Source organism: Anabas testudineus, chromosome 11, assembly GCF_900324465.2.
Source record: "Anabas testudineus chromosome 11, fAnaTes1.2, whole genome shotgun sequence".
Taxonomy (NCBI): domain Eukaryota; kingdom Metazoa; phylum Chordata; class Actinopteri; order Anabantiformes; family Anabantidae; genus Anabas; species Anabas testudineus.
In genome coordinates, this window is record NC_046620.1 from 3,565,124 (window position 1) to 3,584,217 (window position 19,094).

Below are 19,094 nucleotides of genomic sequence, written 5' to 3' on the forward strand. Positions count from 1 at the left end.
AATAGTAATGATATCTGATGATATATGTATCGTGTATCATATATATGTAATAATGATAACTGACATCATTACTATGATATCAGTCCCACATATCACTATCAGTGTCATGACAGTGATGCCACAACACTGACCTCTAATATCTAGCATCAGGGTCTTATGTCCACCTAACAAACAGGCCTTTGATTCATCTATACATGAAGAATGTTAATAAATGCCACTGTTAAATGTAACTACCTGTTAAAGAAAAGTGGCACAAAGACAAATGCAAACAATCTGATGCAAACTCGCCTGTAACCTGTATCTAACAACTGTTCTAATGAACACTTGTTTTGGTTTAATATAAGGACTGCTTAGAGGAACAACACAGACAAATACAACTAGTTATAATTCAGTGTAACAGCTGTGGTCAGCTGCCATCCCTCCCAGCTTCCTCTCTAACAGCATCTGTGGTGCATTAACAACTTTACACTACTTCTACTACTAACAGTATTTCTACTTATTTACACAGATTGCTTTCAGTCTACATTTTCTAGTGTCTTATCAGGTGGTTACAAACATCTTAGGTGGTTGTTATGTGTTTTTAAATTGTAAATATTAGGATATTATGGTGCTACCTCTCCCATAAATTTAAACTAAATATATCGCTCTAAAGTATTTCACAAAATCCAAATTAGTAAGTGCTAAATTTTATGGTGTGAATCCTAAAGTATGTGGTTGTTTTGTGCGGCCAATCATCTCTATGCATCCTCTGTGAGTGTACACCTCCTAACCTCTTCTGAGACGTCAGCCTCCCTCCTTCCCTCGATTACACTTAAGCCTCCTACATCAGATGTTAAAACCTTTTGACTCTCCAGAGCCTACGGTTCTACCTCCAGTACAAGTCCTTCCCAACTCTCCACTGAGCCTCCAACTTAACCCCCCACCCACATACTCACTCGCTCACGCATACCCCTACTTTGACCCTGCATATGGGCACCCCCCCCTCCCTCCTACCACCCTGCATCTGCATAGACCACCAGCTTGCATCACCCTCCTACCACCCTGCATTTCCCTCCCCAGCTTGCACCACTCTCCTATCACCCTGAATACCCCCCAGCTTGCATCACCCTCCTACCACCCTGCATTTCCCTCCCCAGCTTGCTCCACTCTCCTACCACCCTGCATTACCCTCTCCCCCAGCTTGCACCACTCTCCTACCATCCTGCATTACCCTCCCCCGCCTTGCACCACCCTCCTACTACCCTGCATACACCCCCCCCCCCTTGCTTGCATGCACCTTGCACCACCCTACAGTTTTTGAAGTGATGTGCTGTGTAAAACTCACTCACTGGTCGAGGCAGACGACCACCCACCCTGAGCCTGGTTCTGCCGGAGGTTCCTTCCTGTAAAGGGAGTTTTTCCTCCCCACTGTCGCCCAGTGCTTGCTCAGGGGGGGTTCTCCAACAGGCAAAAAAACACCCCGGATGCACAACTGCAGACCTGTACTTCAGGATCCTGCAGCACCCAGAGCGTCCTGCATATGGATAATAAAGAACAGCTTGCAATTATTTCATTTTCACAATAACAATAAAAAACAATAATTACAGTTTTGCTGCACTAACTCCTATTTATTTGTCTCATTGTCATTGTGTATGGTCTGTTTTCACATGTGTAGCTCAAGGCCCCAGGTGAAACAGTAAGAAAGGTTTTAAGCGAAGTAATTTGTTGCTGGAACTTTCTGTCACACACAGTCTGCTTAAAGTCTACACATGGAAAATAATAATACCTATGAATGTATTAAACTCAAAATCACTCAGCTGAGGTTATCTGCAAGTTCTGGAAATTGAGTTGCCCTGACACCTGTGTATGTATCATTCATACCATTTTTTCATATTGGGAAATATTTAATAATGGTACAGATATAAATCATTGTTGTCCCTTTAAAAAAGAACAGGGGGATTTAATTCTCTGTAAATTCTGTGGAACAAAGTAGAAAAACACGTAACTGCGAATAGGTTAGTACAAAAATATTGCAGTATTGATCTTGTTTCATTAATGCTAAAATTCAACATCTCTAGAAGTTGTTTTGCTTTTATCTTTATCTTTACAATACTTACAAATTGTAGAAGATATTGAAAGTAGAAATAAAGTGAGTTAGTGTAGCAAGTTCACTGGGCAGAAAAACACAAAACTACTTAATATGTCTTGGAAAAAGCCAAAAGAGCTGCAGAGTTTCCAGAATCTCCAGAAAGAAAATAAGAAGAACGTCATTACAGGCCCCTCCAAAGTAAGTCAATGTGTGAAGTAACCCTGACCCTGATTTATACCTGTTTCATGTGTCTCCTGATGATCATCGGGCTCTTCCTCACTCTCTGCCCTGGACCATTGTGGTTGTGTTTCATCTTAGACTGAATATTTAGAGTCAGAATTAAGAAACTGTATTTTCCACAGCATTTTACATCCAAAATTACTCAGGACATAACACACCTACTATTGAACGATCAAGAATTATAATCATTTCTACACTTTACATCTGAATAAATCATCAGTTTATTACAGCAGCTGAATATTGAGATGGAGCCAGCTGAACTTTCATGGACATGATGCTGACAAGGCTTTGATTTGATGACCTCTGACAAAGCCTAATAATTTACTAGACGGTAAATAGGACATGTCTAGTTTTATATATAACATATTGACTATTATACAACAACACAGTGTTTCAGGATTTTCTTATCAGATTTTCTGGCCTTATCACTATTTTTTCACAACAGCTACTATAAGTATTTACATCAGTTTTCTCCAGTAATCTCTCAATTTGAGAAAACCCCTCTGATACAGTTCTTCTGATAAGATATTCCTACTTTTTATCAAAGTAATTATGTAAAAATGCTGCTTCTCGTTTCTATTTTAAGTCTTCACCTGCTGTTTTGATCCTGTCGTTCAAAGCTGTGCTCCCCTTTGCTGCTTCTCTCTCTCTATGTTTGAGCCTCCTCTTTTGGGAAGACATTAAACAACAACATTACATTACTAAACATGCTTTACTTATGAAAACTAACTAAGTTATCGTCTCATAATAAGAAACTGGATGTTTTTCACTAGAAAGTTCCTCCTGTCTGCTCCAAAACACAGGCATTAGCTCAAAGTTACAGAAGAAGTGTACAGATTATGTCGTTTTATATTGCAAAATAATGTGGACATTACCTTTATTAACGTTACAATAGCTTCGTTACCAAACTATATTAAAAATATAAACAGCTACTTTCTAACAGAAGCGAACGTCCATGGTAATTTATGACATAAAATAAGCTAACGCTAATGTTAGCAAGCTAATGCTGACGTTAGCTTTCTTCCTATTACTGCCTATGCTAGCATGCTAACTAGCTAGCTTGCTAAGACTGGTTCGTGTGCAGGACAGCACTGCACGACACGATGCTAAGTTAAAAAAGGCTGAGCATTATTTTAATGTTATTTCATCATCCAGCTGGTTAAATCTTTCATTATTAATCAGTTCCTCTTCATAATACTCACGGACCATCAACGTGTGACCGTTACGGTCCCATCTCTGCCCCAAAGAGGAAAATCTGTCCGCACAGAACAACTGTTTATTCCTCAGACTGAGCTTCTCGGTGGGATTTCTGTTTTTCCTGGTGTAATATCCTCAAAATGTTCTTTGGTTCATCCACTAAATGTGTGAAGTTTATGTTTTCATGTAGTTTATTTTGTGGCTTTATTTTATAATCTCCTGTGAAACGGAAGCGTCTTATTTTGAAAGGACCGCTATACGTGAATGAGGGAACTTCACTGTAGAAAAAACTGAAAAGTAAAATAAATAAACGAAAAATAACAATCGAGGAGCATCAGAGAGTGTTGTTTAGTCCAGCTCCAGTCGAAAGGGGCTAGATTGTTTTTTAAAGTATGATGATGATGATGATTATATAAAAGTTATGATTATTATTATTATTATTATTATTATTATTATTATTATTATTATTATATAAAAGACCGCATGCATCGATCACAGAGTTTTGATTAAACATGGACAAAAGATTAAACTTTGAACCCACGGAGCAGCAGCACAATATAAAGATGTAGGAAGAGGTAAAATATACCAACCAAAGCCTGACAGACAATAAGGGATCTGCTTAATGAGGAAGTAACCCAGAAATAATTATTATAAATTACTTGTGCATTAAACGGTTGTATTATAAATAGGTTGGTCAACTTGACCAATGTATATTTCTATTCAGCTCTTACGTTGGTCTTAAGACAAGGACCATACGTGAAGGCTTTAAAATGTTAAATAAAAACAGCATATTACTGCTAAACTTAGAGCAAATTATTATTCATCAATGTAGTTGTTCTGTGTGGATACAGCACCGGCAGTGAGGAGATATGGGAAACAGGGCAGATAAATAAAGCAGCAATAAAACCGAAAGTGATGATGTGAACCTTCTGATTTTAATGAGAAAGACATGAAGACAAAAAAAAAAAAAGAGAAAACAAGAAGTCTGAGAGAAATTTAAAACAGAACGAACTGTCTTTCTGTTTTTGACCTTCGACTCTCTTCATCACCCTGTTCTTTGGATTTCATAATCGTCAGGATTTTTTGACCGTCATCTGACGTGTAATAATATAACTGTATATAGAAAATAATAATAAAGCCCAGCATCATTTCTTCTAAAATCCTTCTGTTGTGTCTTGATGTGACTGAGTATGTGTCCAACGACGGATCACACAGGTCCAAAAAGAAACAGTCTGAACTGGCAATGAACATTTGAACAGAGAGCCTACAGGCTGTAGCACTGTGGTCTTAGGTTTTAATAATTAATTATAATGGCTCAAGTGCAATAGCTGTGTGCTAATTATTGCTTAATATTACATATTTTTTCTCACAGTGATAAATGATTAAATAACACAAACTAGACTGTCTCCTTTTCAGGATATATAAGCGTTTATTACCCTACACTGCCACATTAACACCAGTGTTTTAACTAACATTGTCAATGACACATATGTGAACTGCTAATCAAACACTTATTAACTTATATTGTAGCTGATTATTCATAATATGACATTGCTGACTACCTGTTGGCTTATTTTAATTTACTAATACTGCAAATATTATTTAAGCAGTAAAACTGGGATCAATCCAAGAACCAAGAAAAACTGCTGAGACTTATTGAGGAAATGTTTGTTAGTGTGAAAGTGTAGCTACAGATTAATGGACTCATTTCATCCTGAAGATGGATAAAATTGAAACGTGTGCACAACAGCTCAGCAGGAAGAAAATGCGATTTTATCATTTGTAAAATAAATTTTCTTTTGTACATTTAACAATAAAAACAGATTCACATGAATGCAGCTTATGTCACTTATATTTTTGTTGTCTTCAAGCTGTAGAAATGTAGATTTGCATCTTTAAATGCGTCATGTTTACCGGCCTTAGTTCACTTTCACTTTCAAATAACAACCCACCTTCCTCAACTCTGCTTAGTAACACGTGACGTCAGATCATTTTTCTAGATTACGATTGGTCAGTTGTTAAGTGATCGTGAAACTCACCGGGTGATAAAACAGGAGCTATTAACGACATTTACAGGTAAGTAAATATTTTAAAACTATTTTCTTTGTTCATCATCATTATTAGGCGAAGAGACCATTATACTTATTTAAATATCATTAGGCCTGTAGATGTTTTAAGTTCAATTTTCTACTGTTTTATCCTCAGACTAACCAATTATCGATAAACACAGACCTACGCTGTGGGTGCAGATATGTGTGGCTAAAGTTGACACAGTTTTATATAAGTTTATGAGATGTTTTTTGTATGTTTTGTTTTGCTCGCCTTGTTCCTCAGTTTGGATAAAAGCGTCTGATAAATGACTAAATGTAAATATTTTGCGTGATCAGTGCGTTTCTGTGTTGGGCTCAGTCACCTGAACCTGCACTACCACAGAGCTGCAGTAGGGGGCCCTCTAGTCCACTCTGCCAAAGTACTGCTGAGAAAAAGTTGTTGAAACTGCTGTGTGAAGAAAACAGAGACAGATCACCAAACCAAAAATGAAACACACCAGTATATTTAGGGAACTGTGAGAATGTCAGCTTTTATTTTGACTGACCTCTTGGATCCCTGTTTACAGGCCAACCAGAACATCACCAGAACTCAGTCCAAACCCAAGACAAATGTTGGGTTCTACTTCAGAACAGGATGAAGACGTTCACTGTGTTGCTACTCTTTTGTCACATTGCATTTCCAAGTAAGATTACTTTTACATTTTTTATTTGAAAGTTTTCTGAAACTTTTCCTTATTGACCTGAATGAGGTCAGCTGACGACCTGAATATACTGAAGAACCAGGTTATTCCATCATTTGATGCTTTCTTATCATATTCCAAGATGACAATGTCAGGATTCATCTGGCTCAAACTGTGAAAGAGTGGTTCAGGGAGCATGACACATCATTTTCACACATAGATTGGCCACCACAGAGTCCAGACCTTACCCCAACTGAGAATTATTGGGATGTACTGGAGAAGACTTTGTGCAGTGAACAGACTCTCCCATCAATAAAAGATCTTGGAGAAATAGCAGTTCAACTCTGGACGAGAATAAATGTTGACATTACAGGAGCTTATTGAAATGATGCCACATGTTGTAGGTTCTGCAGAATATCAGTGTTCTTGTCACCATTTTCACCAATTTAAGTTTTGTTTCCATAGTTTTGTTTTCTTACCTTTTATTGTTTCCTTGATTCTTATAATAAAACTGTGAGTGACTGCTTCACTGTTTTATATTATAGCCAATTATTTAATTACAGCTACACCAATAAACCACATTTTACAATTGATATTATTCTGTTTGACCATAACATCATCTTATCATTCCACAGTGAAACACTCCCTGAAGTTCATCCTTACCTCCTCCTCAGGAATTTCCAGCTTTCCAGAGTTTGTGGCCGTTGGAGTCGTTGACGATGTTGAGATAGGTTACTGTGACAGCAACAGTGAACGTCCAGAGCCCAGAACAAGGTGGATGGAAAAGATTATACAGAATGATCCTCAGCAGCAGGACTGGTACACTGGCCAGTGTTTTAAAATCCAGGACAACCTCAGAGCAAATATTGAGGGTTTGAAGCAGCGCTTTAACAAATCTGAAGGTATGTTTTAAACATGATGATGATGTTCAGCACATCACTCTCATAACATCTCAGGTGAATGTAGAGTAGGACAAGACAAAGTTCACTGGTGTCTTCCAGCTTCTGATTGACTGAACACATCACCTCTAACTGCGTACACATTTGCACAAGCTGTCAACATACAGATGTTCATCTGGAGGAGGTTTGTGGTTTACCCAATACTTTGCTGCTGTCTCTGCCTCTTTCAGGTGTCGACATTTTGCAGAGGATGAATGGCTGTGAGTGGGATGACAAGACAGGAGACATCAGAGGTTTTATTCAATTTGGCTATAATGGTGACGACTTCATCACATTAGACCTGGAGACACTGACATGGGTTGCTCCAACATCACAGGCCGTCATCACCAAACACGAGTGGGATAGAGAAAGGTCTAAAAATCTGCATTGGAAGAATGTCCTTACCCAACTGTGCAGTAATTACCTTAAGAAGTATGTGACCTTTGGAAAAGTCTTCCTGCAGTCAACAGGTAGAGTCACATGACCTGATGTAGTTGAACATACATCATTCTTTGCCAGTGTCAATGTCTCAGAGTACAAGTTAATGCAAATTAACAGTCCAGCTATAATATCTATGTAACCAATTATATGTTACTGTGCTGCATTTTCTTCGATTTACATTAATGAGGAGGGTAGACCCAGCTGTCAGTATCATGAGCTGACCTTAAAGTTAAAACATACACGTTATTCTATGAATGAACAAAGCCCCAAAACAAGCTGCATCTTTTTTTCCAGATCGTCCCTCAGTGTCTCTCCTCCAGAAGACTCCCTCCTCTCCAGTCAGCTGCCACGCTACAGGTTTCTACCCTGACAGAGCCTCAATGTTCTGGAGAAAAGATGGAGAGGAGATTCAAGAGGACGTGGACCATGGAGAGATCCTCCACAACCATGATGGGACCTTCCAGATGAGAGTTGATCTGAACATTTCCTCAGTCAAACCTGAAGACTGGAGCAGGTACGACTGTGTGTTTCAGTTCTCTGATGTGAAGAAGGACGTCATCACCAAACTGGACAAAGCTGTGATCAGAACTAATCACGGTAAGACAGAAATAAAAAGTGATGGAGGAGGGAAATGCTTGTTTATTAACATTAACATTAGTATAAAGTATAAATACCTGCAAAGTTGGATCACATTAGAATGTGATGTACAGTCTTTATGTGCTGATTCAATACTTCTTTTTTACATTCAATACTTGATTCAATATACTTATATATTTATTTATACAGTAAATTCATTCCCACGCTGGATTCTGCTCATTCCCACAACCACAGGAGCTTTTTGTTGTATTATTACAGGCCTTACATGAAATAACGTTAATTGAAATGATTGAAATTCCTGTTTTAAACTCTACACTGACAGTGTAGCTTGTTGTTAAATCTGCCCCAAAGATTAAATGTTCTGTTCTGGTTCCAGTTCCTCCCTCAGAGTTTCCTGTTGCTGTCATTGGAGTAGTTGTAGGACTGCTGCTCCTGTTAGTCTGCATCACTGGACTCTTCATCTGGAGGAAGATGAAGAATAATGGTGAGAGACAAAGATGTTATTTGGCCATAGTTTTAATCTGTCTTTTAATTGAGCTTTGGTGTTTGAGTTAATGATTAATAATGTATCTGTTTTCTGCATTTCAGGATTCCAGCCCGCTAACAGTAAGTATTCTTTCTTCAGATAAACATATTATATATATTATATTTAATAATATGACCATTAATGTTTACTGTCTGTTGACAGAAATCGATGAGGAATAGAAGAGGATTCAGAAAAGCATTTGCTGGACATAGAGTAATAATAACCGTATTCAGTATTTAACTTTACTAAGTTGCTGGTAGTTCAGCAGCTTCTTTTCCGTTTACTGATACTAATACGGGGGAATATGCAGAATGACTGATTGACTTTTCATCAACTCTGTTAAATTTCAGAGACATTTGTGATGTTGCTTCATATTTTTTTTGAGCTCCAAAGAGGCTGGTGTGCTGTGGTTCTGTTTTATTAGGTAACTGACTGCTGTTATTACTGAGGAGAGAAGCAATCAGTTCCCAAGCTTCAGTATTTCAAAGCATTTAATTTTTGTTCCTACTTTTTTATATAGATATGTTCTCATATGATGAAGGATTTACAGTATTGTCCACAGGATCTCACTTTTTTAAATAGGGAATAAGAAACAACGATGACCTGACTGACAGGTTCAATCTGAACTAAAAATTAATGAGCAATAGTAATGGTATATATTTTCATATTGCATTTTTATTAAAACTGTGAACAGAAGAACTTTCTAGGTTGGAAATAAGTAAAGCTTTAGAGAGCGCCGACCAAATACTAGGGGAACATGTGATGACACTATTGTCAGTGAGAAGAGGCCTATGAACAAATAGATTCTGATTGTGTAAATGTTTTTAACTAAATACCAGTTGAATAAAGTGTTTGTTTTGTTCTTTTCTTCTTTGACTATTAAATTCTTCAAGAGATTTACTGACAAAGTTTAAGTGTTTCCATCGCTGTTTCATTCCTTAAACCTCAGTAAACTTGAGATGGACCCAATGCAGTTATTCGATTCTTGTTTTCATGTAGTTATGATGTAGCTGTGATTTTGAAGGCAGTAAGTCATTCTAATTAATAATAAGTGATTAAGTTGACAACAATAACACAACAACAATACATTTCTTTTTTCCACTTGAAGACATGAAATCAGGAAAGTGAAGTGTAGAGAAGTGTTTTTGACTAGACATGCAGACGTAATGTGGACAAATATGCAGGAAGAAGAAATAAAGAGGAAACAGACTCATATAAATGGTGCCATTTAACTTTCAACACAAAGTACTGAAAACAAAACCAGGCTTCAAAAATAGAAACACTACTGCCAGTTTTCCATTGTGATACTTCTACTCCCAAAACCAGAGTATGCGGAAGAAACAGGAATTACATTTCCCCGCTCACCTCTGTCTGTTTTTGATGTAAAACACCTGCATGTCTGAGTTTCACTGAGGTCTTATTTTCAATGTGTATCTGTGTTGTACACTAAGTGTAATTCTCTCGTCTTGCCTCTGAAATGGAGGAACTCTGCTTAGAATGGCTGCAATTCCTAAATTGTAAATATAATATTTTTGTGAAAAGAAGTGGGATCAGTATCAGACTGTCAGCCAAATTCTTGTGAATAGAAGATAAGATGATAATGCTGATGAGGAGTGGCTTAAAACAGCTCCCTGACTAACTTTTCTATGTTTCTGGGTTTATAACCGAGAAACACATTTGTCCTTCTTGTCTCTACTGAAAACAAAGAAAATAAAATGTCTTTGCATCTTAAAGTGTTATTTAAACGCTGTAACATGAGTATAGATAAAAATTTTGATTTTATGGATGGGGTTTGGTACCGTCTTCTTCTGTTGCTGTTGTTTATCAGACTGAAGATACTGATCTTCATCCTGAATTTGTCCTGCTGAACATCAGAGATCTCACCCTGATGAACCAGAGGTGTCTTAAAAGTGTAAAGTTCTTAGTAGTATCACAAACAAATAACGTGCCAGTGTGTCATCTGACTACTCAAATACTCAACATATTTGACTTTAAGCCAAAAACAAAAGCAGGTCAATGACCTCTGCACAGAACAAAAAAAGGCACAAATACAGAGAAAGACAAAGATGTTGTGTCATGGTGCGAAAGTTTCTGTGAACAGTCAGAGACTGAAAGGTTTAAAGACTCCTTTGTATTAGCAGTATTATAAAAAACTCTTCAGCATCAAGTGCAATGTGTCAAATTGTACATGTAACATGAGCTGCTGTGTTTTGGACTTTAGCAGCAGACAAGCAGAAGTAAAGAGCTTCAGTGGACGCAGCAGGAACCAAGACACGAAGGAAACCGCTTACACAGAAAATGTGTGGCAGAGGACATCAGAGTTTATTAAAGTGGGTAGAGATTGTGGGGTAAAGTCAAAAATGTGTCAATCACAGGTGAACACACCTCAAACATTCAGCATGTAAACACAACCAGGAAACATCTTTAGTCGAAACAAAAATGTAAAACACTGTTCAGCTCAGTTCCTCAGCTTCATCTGTCTAAACAACATGAAGACGTTAAAGACTCTACTCCTCCTTTTTCAGGTGGTATCTGCAGGTAAGTTACTTTTTATCAAGATAATAATCATATTCTAAAAGTAATTAAATGAATATAATAAATGAGTTTTCTCTGGTTTGTTTGTGTCCTACAGTGAAACACTCCATGAGGTTTTATTTCACCCTGTGTTCTGGACTCCCAAACCTCCCAGAGTTTACGATCGTAGCAGACTTTGAGGAAGTCAGGATGGGTTACTACGACAGCAGCATGAAAGCACCAGAAGCCAGACACGACTGGTTGAGGAAATTAATGGAGGAAGATCCAGAGCACTGGGAAAGGATCGTGCTGGACAGCATGCGTTATCAGCAGCTCCTACAAGGTGAAACAGAAGGTTTCAAGCAGAACTCAAGTCAAACTGCAGGTGAATTGCTGAACAGATGTTCTGTTCCTGGTTTGATGTCTCTTTGTTTTTCTCAGTGTGTTGAATAGAACATGGATCAGACATTGTGCAGCTGTTGTCACATCATGACTCTATGTAGTATTTAGTATAGGAATAAAAGGATCAGTGTGATGCTGTTCTGGGGTCTTACTGCAGTCCATCTCTGCCCTAGGTGTTCACATTACTCAGCAGGTTTTGGGCTGTGAATGGGATGAAGAGTCTGACAGGGTGGACGGGTGGAAACAGTACGGTTATAATGGAGAGGACTTCATCACATTTAACCTGCAGACAGAGACGTGGATCGCTGCAAACCCACGGGCTGAAGCCACCAAACAGGAGTGGGACAGGAATGGAGCGAACAACGGCTTTTGGAAAAGCTTCCTCACCAACGTTTGTCCAACATGGATGAAGATGTATTTGAAGTATGCAGACATGTTTCTGCAAAGGACAGGTATGACTTCACAGTTAAACTTTACTTTTTTGTATTAAAGAACCTCTGTCTAGAATCTACTGTCTCTGCAGCTCCTCCCTCAGTGTCTCTCCTCCAGAAGACTCCCTCCTCTCCAGTCAGCTGCCACGCTACAGGTTTCTACCCTGACAGAGCCTCAATGTTCTGGAGGAAAGATGGAGAGGAGATTCATGAGGACGTGGACCATGGAGAGATCCTCCCCAACCATGATGGGACCTTCCAGATGAGTGTTGATCTGAACATTTCCTCAGTCAAACCTGAAAACTGGAGCATGTACGACTGTGTGTTTCAGATCTCTGGAGTGAAGAAGGACGTCATCACCAAACTGGACAAAGCTGAGATCAGAACAAACTGGGGAAAAACTGGCAGAACTGTTGAAAGTGAGAAATGTTTGTTTAATATTTTGATGATGTTGTTTTTTTTGTGGTCCTTTAGTGGTCGTCATTCTTATTAATCTTTTTAAGACTAGGGTCACTGTTACTGATCAGATTGTGGATCTAAAAGTATTTTTTCCATAATTAAAATCATCCATCCATCCATCCATTCTCATCTGCTTATCCGGGGCCGGGTTGCGGGGGGAGCAGCTTAAGCAGAGATGCCCAGACTTCCCTCTCCCTAGACACCTCCTCCAGCTCTTCCGGGGGGGGCGCCGAGGCGTTCCCAGGCCAGCCGAGAGACATAGTCCCTCCGACGTGTCCTGGGTCTTCCCCGGGGCATCCCGGGGGCATCCGAAACAGATGCCCAAGCCACCTCAACTGGCCCCTCTCGATGCAGAGGAGCAGCGGCTCTACTCCGAGCTCCTCCCGGGTGACTGAGCTCCTCACCCTATCTCTAAGGGTGCGCCCAGCCACTCTACGGAGGAAGCTCATTTCGGCCGCTTGTATCCGCGACCTTGTCCTTTCGGTCATGACCCAAAGCTCATGACCATAGGTGAGGGTAGGAACGTAGACTGACCGGTAAATCGAGAGCTTTGCCTTTCGGCTCAGCTACTTTTTCACCACGACGGACCGGTACATCGACCGCATTACTGCTGCCGATGCACCAATCCGTCTGTCAATCTCACGCTCCCTTTTTCCCTCACTCGTGAACAAGACTCCAAGATACTTAAACACCTCCACTTGAGGGAGGATCTCCCCCCCAACCTGGAGGGTGCAAGCCACCTTTTTCCGGTTGAGAACCATGGCCTCAGACTTGGAGGTGCTGATTCTCATCCCAGCCCCTTCACACTCGGCTACAAACCGCCCCAGTGCCTGCTGGAGGTCCCGGTCTGATGAGGCCAACAGGACAACATCATCTGCAAAAAGCAGAGATGAAATCCTGTGATTCCCAAACCGGATACCCTCCGACCCCTGGCTGCGCCTAGAAATCCTGTCCATAAAAGTAATGAACAGGATCGGTGACAAAGGGCAGCCCTGTCGGAGTCCAACATGCACCGGGAACAAGTCTGACTTACTACCGGCAATGCGAACCAAGCTCCTACTCCGGTCATACAAGGACCGAATGGCCCTTAACAAAGGGTCCCGAATCCCGTATTCCCAGAGTACCCTCCACAGGATGCCACGAGGGACACGGTCAAACGCCTTCTTCAAGTCCACAAAACACATGTAGACTGGATGGGCGAACTCCAATGAACCGTCGAGCACCCTAGCAAGAGTATGGAGCTGGTCCAGTGTTCCACGGCCAGGACGAAAACCGCATTGTTCCTCCTGGATCTGAGGTTCGACTAGCGGCCTAACTCTCCTCCCCAGCACTCTGGAATAGACTTTCCCAGGGAGGCTGAGGAGTGTGATCCCCCTATAGTTGGAACACACCCTCCGGTCCCCCTTTTTAAAAAGAGGAACCACCACCCCGGTCTGCCAGTCCAGAGGTACTGTCCCTGATCTCCACGCGATGCTGCAAAGGCGTGTCAACCAAGACAATAGTCCTCTTCCAAGACAGCCCTACAGCATCCAGAGACTTAAGGTACTCAGGGCGAATTTCATCCACCCCTGGTGCCTTGCCACCGAGGAGCTTACTGACTACCTCGGTGACTTCGACCAGGGAAATGGACGAATCAACCTCTGAGTCCCCAGCCTCAACAGAAGGCGTGTCGACGGGGCTGAGGAGATCCTCAAAGTATTCCTTCCACCGTCCTACAACGTCCCCAGTCGAAGTCAGCAACTCCCCACCTTCACTGTAAACAGTGTTGGCAGGAAACTGCTTTCCCCTTCTGAGGCGCCGGACGGTTTGCCAGAATTTCCTTGAGGCAGACCGATAGTCCTCTTCCATGGCCTCGCCGAACATTTCCCAGGTCCGAGTTTTTGCCTCTCCGACCGCGCGGGCTGTGGCACGTTTGGCCTGCCGATACCCATCAGCTGCATCAGGAGTCCCACAGGCCAACCAGGCCTGATAAGACTCCTTCTTCAGCTTGACGGCTTCCCTTACTTCCGGTGTCCACCACCGGGTTCGGGGATTGCCGCCACGACAGGCACCAGAGACCCTACGGCCACAGCTCCGAACAGCGGCATTGAAAATGGAAGTGGAAAACATGGTCCACTCGGACTCAATGTCTCCAGGCTCCCTCGGGACCTGATTGTAACTCTCCCGGAGGTGGGAGTTGAAGACCTCTCTGACAGAGGGTTCCACCAGACGTTCCCAACAGACCCTCACAATATGTTTGGGTCTGCCAGGTCTATCCAGCTCCCTCCTCCGCCATCGGATCCAACTCACCACCAGGTGGTGATCAGTTGACAGCTCAGCCCCTCTCTTCACCCGAGTGTCCAAGACATATGGTCGGAGGTCAGATGACACAACCACAAAGTCGATCATAGACCTCCGACCTAGGGTGTCCTGGTGCCACGTGCACTGATGGACACCCTTATGCTTGAACATGGTGTTCGTTATGGACAAGCTGTGACTAGCACAGAAGTCCAATAACAAAACACCACTCGGGTTCAGATCAGGGAGGCCGTTCCTCCCAATCACGCCCCTCCAGGTATCACTGTCATTGCCCACGTGGGCGTTGAAATCCCCCAGTAGGACGACAGAGTCCCCAGTCGGAGCACCTTCCAGTACCCCTTCCAGAGACCCTATGAAAGCTGGGTACTCTACACTGCTATTTGGCCCGTAGGCACAAACAACGGTGAGGGACCTATCCCCTACCCGAAGGCGCAGGGAAACAACTCTCTCGTCCACCGGGGAAAACTCCAAGACATGGCAGCTGAGCTGGGGAGCTATAAGCAAGCCCACACCTGCCCGCCGCCTCTCACCATGGGCAACTCCAGAGTAGAAGAAAGTCCAACCTCTCTCAAGGAGTTGTGTTCCAGAGCCCAGACTGTGTGTGGAAGTGAGCCCGACTATCTCTAGCCGGTCCCGCTCAACGTCCAACACAAGTTCAGGCTCCTTTCCACCCAGTGAGGTGACATTCCATGTCCCAATCGCCAGGTTCCTTGTCCAGGGATTGGGTCGTCGAGGCACCTCCCCACGGCTGCCATCCAATCCACACTGCACCGGCCCCCTATGCTCCTTCCTGCGGGTGGTGGGCCTACAGGAAGTCGGTCCCACGTCGCTCCTTCGGGCTAAGCCCGGCCGGGTCCCATGAGAAAGATCCCGGCCACCAAGCGCTCGCCTACGTGCCCCAACCCCGGGCCTGGCTCCAGGGTGGGGCCCTGGTGACGCCGATCCGGGCGACGTAACAGTCCTTGATTTCATTTTCATCATAAGGGGTTTATGAACTGCTCTTAGTCTGGCCCGTCGCCTAGGACCTGTTTGCCTTGGGAGACCCTACCAGGGGCTTAAGCCCCCGGCAACATAGCTCCTAGGGTCATTCGGACACGCAAACCCCTCCACCACAGTAAGGTGGGAGTTCGAGGAGGGGTAATTTAAAATCAGAGAAAGTTAAAACTCACCTTAAAGGCACTTTAAAGTGAGTCAGGACAAACTCCTGACAATAACTCAGACTGAAACTGTAAAATGTAACATCGTCATGAGACTGACAGGTTTAATTAGGCTGACAGCAACACCTGGAGGAATAAAGCTGCAAAGTGCAAATGCAAACGTAGAGTGATCACCTGCTGTTTCTCTTCCCAACCTGTGAAGTTCCATCAATTCCTGCAGGAGGTTCTGTGATTGTCAAACTTATGGTTTAGTGCAGACGTCACACATGTTGCTTCATATTTGTTTGGTTTGACCTACATTACTTTGTTTGAAATGACAAACATCGTAAACATGATTTTAATGTCTCTACGTATCTAAACTGGTGCAACAACATGCATGAGTGTACTGTGTGTGTGATGATGCAGCTCTGTTCTGAAGTTTTGTTTGATTGGTTTTTAGGGAACGTCAGTCACACGATCATCTCTGTCGTTGTTGCTCTGGTTTCTCTTGGTGTCGTCATCGCTGTTGTTGGATTTACTGTTTACAAAAAGAAGAAAGGTGAGAGACCTGAGTGGGATCCATCCGTTTGTAACCAGAACCAGAACTCGGATCCATTTATACAAGTTGTTAATTTATTTATGAGAGTGAACTGATTTATTTTGAGCTACTAAAATAATCTCTTCTCTTTTATTTCAGCTAAAAACCCTCCACCTGGTACGTTTTTGACGTGACATGAACTTTAAACAGATTAAATAATTCACTGGACAAACATTAACACTGTGTTTCTAACTTTACAGATTCTGACAAAAGCTTTGAACTCTCAGAGAAACTGAATCCAGAACCCTGATGAACAAACATACCACGAGCTGATCTTTGTCTCAGTGAAGCTAAAAACTATAATCTTCATCTTCGAGTGCCTGTAGTGAAAATACCTGCGCAACATTCAGCATGTCTTCTCTCTTGTGTCATATTATAGCTCTAAAGTAAATCTCTACAGTTTGGGTTTAAGGAAGCTTCATCTGAGAAAATGTGAGATTAACACGTTCTGGACCTGACGTTAACTTTACTTTTGATTTTGTTATTTACTAAAACTATTGATATGTTAAATGTGGTTAATTCTCAGGTAGTGAGGATGTTATTATAAAATGTGAGTCTCTTGTCTACAGGTAATTTGTTGATTATAATTTGATTGACTATTCTTTCTGTTATGTCGTAGCTTTGTGAACAGTGTCAGTTATTTGAAGTATGTAGCTATTGTCTTTTTAATATATATAGATTTTCTCACCCTCCTGCACTACAGTATAGTGTCTTTTCTAGTTGTCAGATCTTTAAATTCCTGTCAAATATTTTTCTAGATGATAAACAGGAAGTTTTTCAAACAAAAAGTGTTGTTAATGTTTTTTGTACATGATGTATTGAAGTGCTCTGCACAGTTTATTAATGAAAATGGTTCCACTTTACGGTTCATCTGATGCATTTGACCAAACTTTTCATTTAACAGTCTGCACTTTAAACACATCTTGATTTTTTTATTTGAGATCTGTTATGATGAATTTTGTCCGGAGAAACATAATCTGTTTATACCATTTGATAACCAGGACACAAAACGATAACCTTAAAACTTGTTTCATTTTATTATTACACACAGAGTCTAACATCAAGGTGTCTGTTCTGTATCTGTGGGTAGATTTTATAAATCAAGCTCTGCTAATAACACAAGACATGTTGAAGTTTCATTAAGTAAATAAATGAATATAAGTGATGAGCAGCAAATGAGAGAAGAAGAAGAGACACAACTTCATGTTTATTCTTAATACGAATCCACTAATAAACAATGAGGTATTTTTATTATGGATTTAACACTTGTCAGAACACATTAAATAACTATTCACCTTTAACAGCTGTGATATTTACTAATTAAAGCATCAATGATGGTTCTGTCTGTTGTTACTTATGAGGGAGTTTCCACCCTCTGCTGGGGTAAAAAGACAACTTTTATAATCAGCTGGTAGATCTCAGGCTTCAGGTTTGATATTTAAAATGTTTAATTTATGGAGATGATTATATTTGCATGTATTTATTTAGATTGGAAAATGTTCTCTGTGTGCAGGAAGTGAAGTCTGATCTTCCATCTGCTTTCACTTCCACTGCTGTTTAATCCATTTTACTTTACAAGCTCAGTATTTTGGAGATCTGCAGGACTGTGGTGGAGCATAAAGCATCAACAGACCATCTCAAGGAGCAGAGGCTGGATCGCACAGCTCTGCTTTAACTGCTGCTGCTAAACGTTTTGTTTGTGCAATCAATAACAAGCCAAATAAAAGTCCAATTAAGATACTGTTCTCATTACCACGGACATGATGTTAGTGGCGAGTGAGTTAACAACATCTGGAGAGACCTGATACCGGTGCAGAGGGAGCAGCTACCACAGACCACAGACTCAGTTCTGCACTGAGGAACCATGGCTGCTTAAAAACCCCAATCATGGTGATTTGCATTGAGAGAACTCTGTAACCTCTGTCAAATGTTTGAGCCAAACAACATCCAACTACTATTAGTATGAGGAGCCACATGTCGCCTCATTGAGAGGAGCTGTTTCCTCATGTGGCTCTTTACATTTTCATTTTAAGTTACACATCATCACAAACATTAAGCTTGTTCATCACTGAGTGCTACATGACGGGAATTTGAATTTGAGTGTTTAAACAAATTAAAAAAACAAATCTGCCGTCTGCAGCTGATCTGGGTCGAGGTCTGCGTGTTTTATTGTCGTGTTTTGGGAGAAGTAATTTCCCCAGATGATGTTTGCAAGTTAATAAGTGGCACAGAGTCAATGAGCCAAACAGCCACTTTCGCATCCATCCATCCTTTTTCTGAACCTCCTCCCATTAGGAACATTTCTATGACCTCATTCCTTATGAACATTTATATCTTATTGCATAACTTTCCCCGTTTGATGGTGTTAAATTTGGAACAGCTGACTCATCAGACCGTTTCATGGCTGAATTAGAGGAACTGAAAGTGACAAAAACCTACATGTAAACCAGATGTTTGATCCTCAGAGACTCTTTCATCGTGACAGCTTTGTCTTTGACTCCTCACTTTAGGGGATGAG

The 19,094-nt window shown here is 41.3% G+C and overlaps 2 protein-coding genes across 3 annotated transcripts; both read left to right on the plus strand.

The window, feature by feature from the left end:
- Window positions 1-5,485: 5,485 nt before the first annotated feature.
- LOC113154491 (major histocompatibility complex class I-related gene protein-like) lies at window positions 5,486-9,646 on the plus strand. 2 transcript variants are annotated; one of them, XM_033326234.1, is made up of 8 exons: window positions 5,486-5,581; window positions 6,123-6,239; window positions 6,872-7,138; window positions 7,366-7,644; window positions 7,910-8,212; window positions 8,601-8,696; window positions 8,801-8,818; window positions 8,901-9,646. In XM_033326234.1, exons 2-8 carry the CDS (start codon window positions 6,191-6,193, stop codon window positions 8,915-8,917), a joined length of 1,029 nt encoding a protein of 342 aa, XP_033182125.1. In that variant the 5' UTR covers window positions 5,486-5,581; window positions 6,123-6,190; the 3' UTR covers window positions 8,918-9,646. The 2 variants fall into 2 exon arrangements, with proteins under 2 accessions (XP_033182125.1, XP_026204522.1); XM_026348737.2 differs by having other exon boundaries at window positions 5,487-5,581; window positions 8,589-8,696.
- A 1,517-nt stretch (window positions 9,647-11,163) lies between these two features.
- LOC113154481 (major histocompatibility complex class I-related gene protein-like) lies at window positions 11,164-17,337 on the plus strand. The gene is made up of 7 exons (XM_026348724.2): window positions 11,164-11,276; window positions 11,371-11,637; window positions 11,828-12,106; window positions 12,178-12,504; window positions 16,439-16,537; window positions 16,676-16,693; window positions 16,777-17,337. The coding sequence occupies exons 1-7, from the start codon at window positions 11,228-11,230 to the stop codon at window positions 16,824-16,826; spliced, it is 1,089 nt and encodes a 362-aa protein (XP_026204509.1). The 5' UTR covers window positions 11,164-11,227; the 3' UTR covers window positions 16,827-17,337.
- Window positions 17,338-19,094: the final 1,757 nt, after the last annotated feature.

Excerpts from the sequence above, each read along its gene's own strand:
- LOC113154481 (XM_026348724.2), top strand. The coding sequence starts at position 11,228 with ATGAAGACGTTAAAGACTCTACTCCTCCTTTTTCAGGTGGTATCTGCA. Across the intron at positions 11,277-11,370 it reads TTTTCAGGTGGTATCTGCAG|TGAAACACTCCATGAGGTTT; the intron begins GTAAGTTACTTT and ends TGTGTCCTACAG. Across the intron at positions 12,107-12,177 it reads CATGTTTCTGCAAAGGACAG|CTCCTCCCTCAGTGTCTCTC; the intron begins GTATGACTTCAC and ends CTGTCTCTGCAG.
- LOC113154491 (XM_026348737.2), top strand. The coding sequence starts at position 6,191 with ATGAAGACGTTCACTGTGTTGCTACTCTTTTGTCACATTGCATTTCCA. Across the intron at positions 6,240-6,871 it reads TTGTCACATTGCATTTCCAA|TGAAACACTCCCTGAAGTTC; the intron begins GTAAGATTACTT and ends ATCATTCCACAG. Across the intron at positions 7,645-7,909 it reads AGTCTTCCTGCAGTCAACAG|ATCGTCCCTCAGTGTCTCTC; the intron begins GTAGAGTCACAT and ends CTTTTTTTCCAG.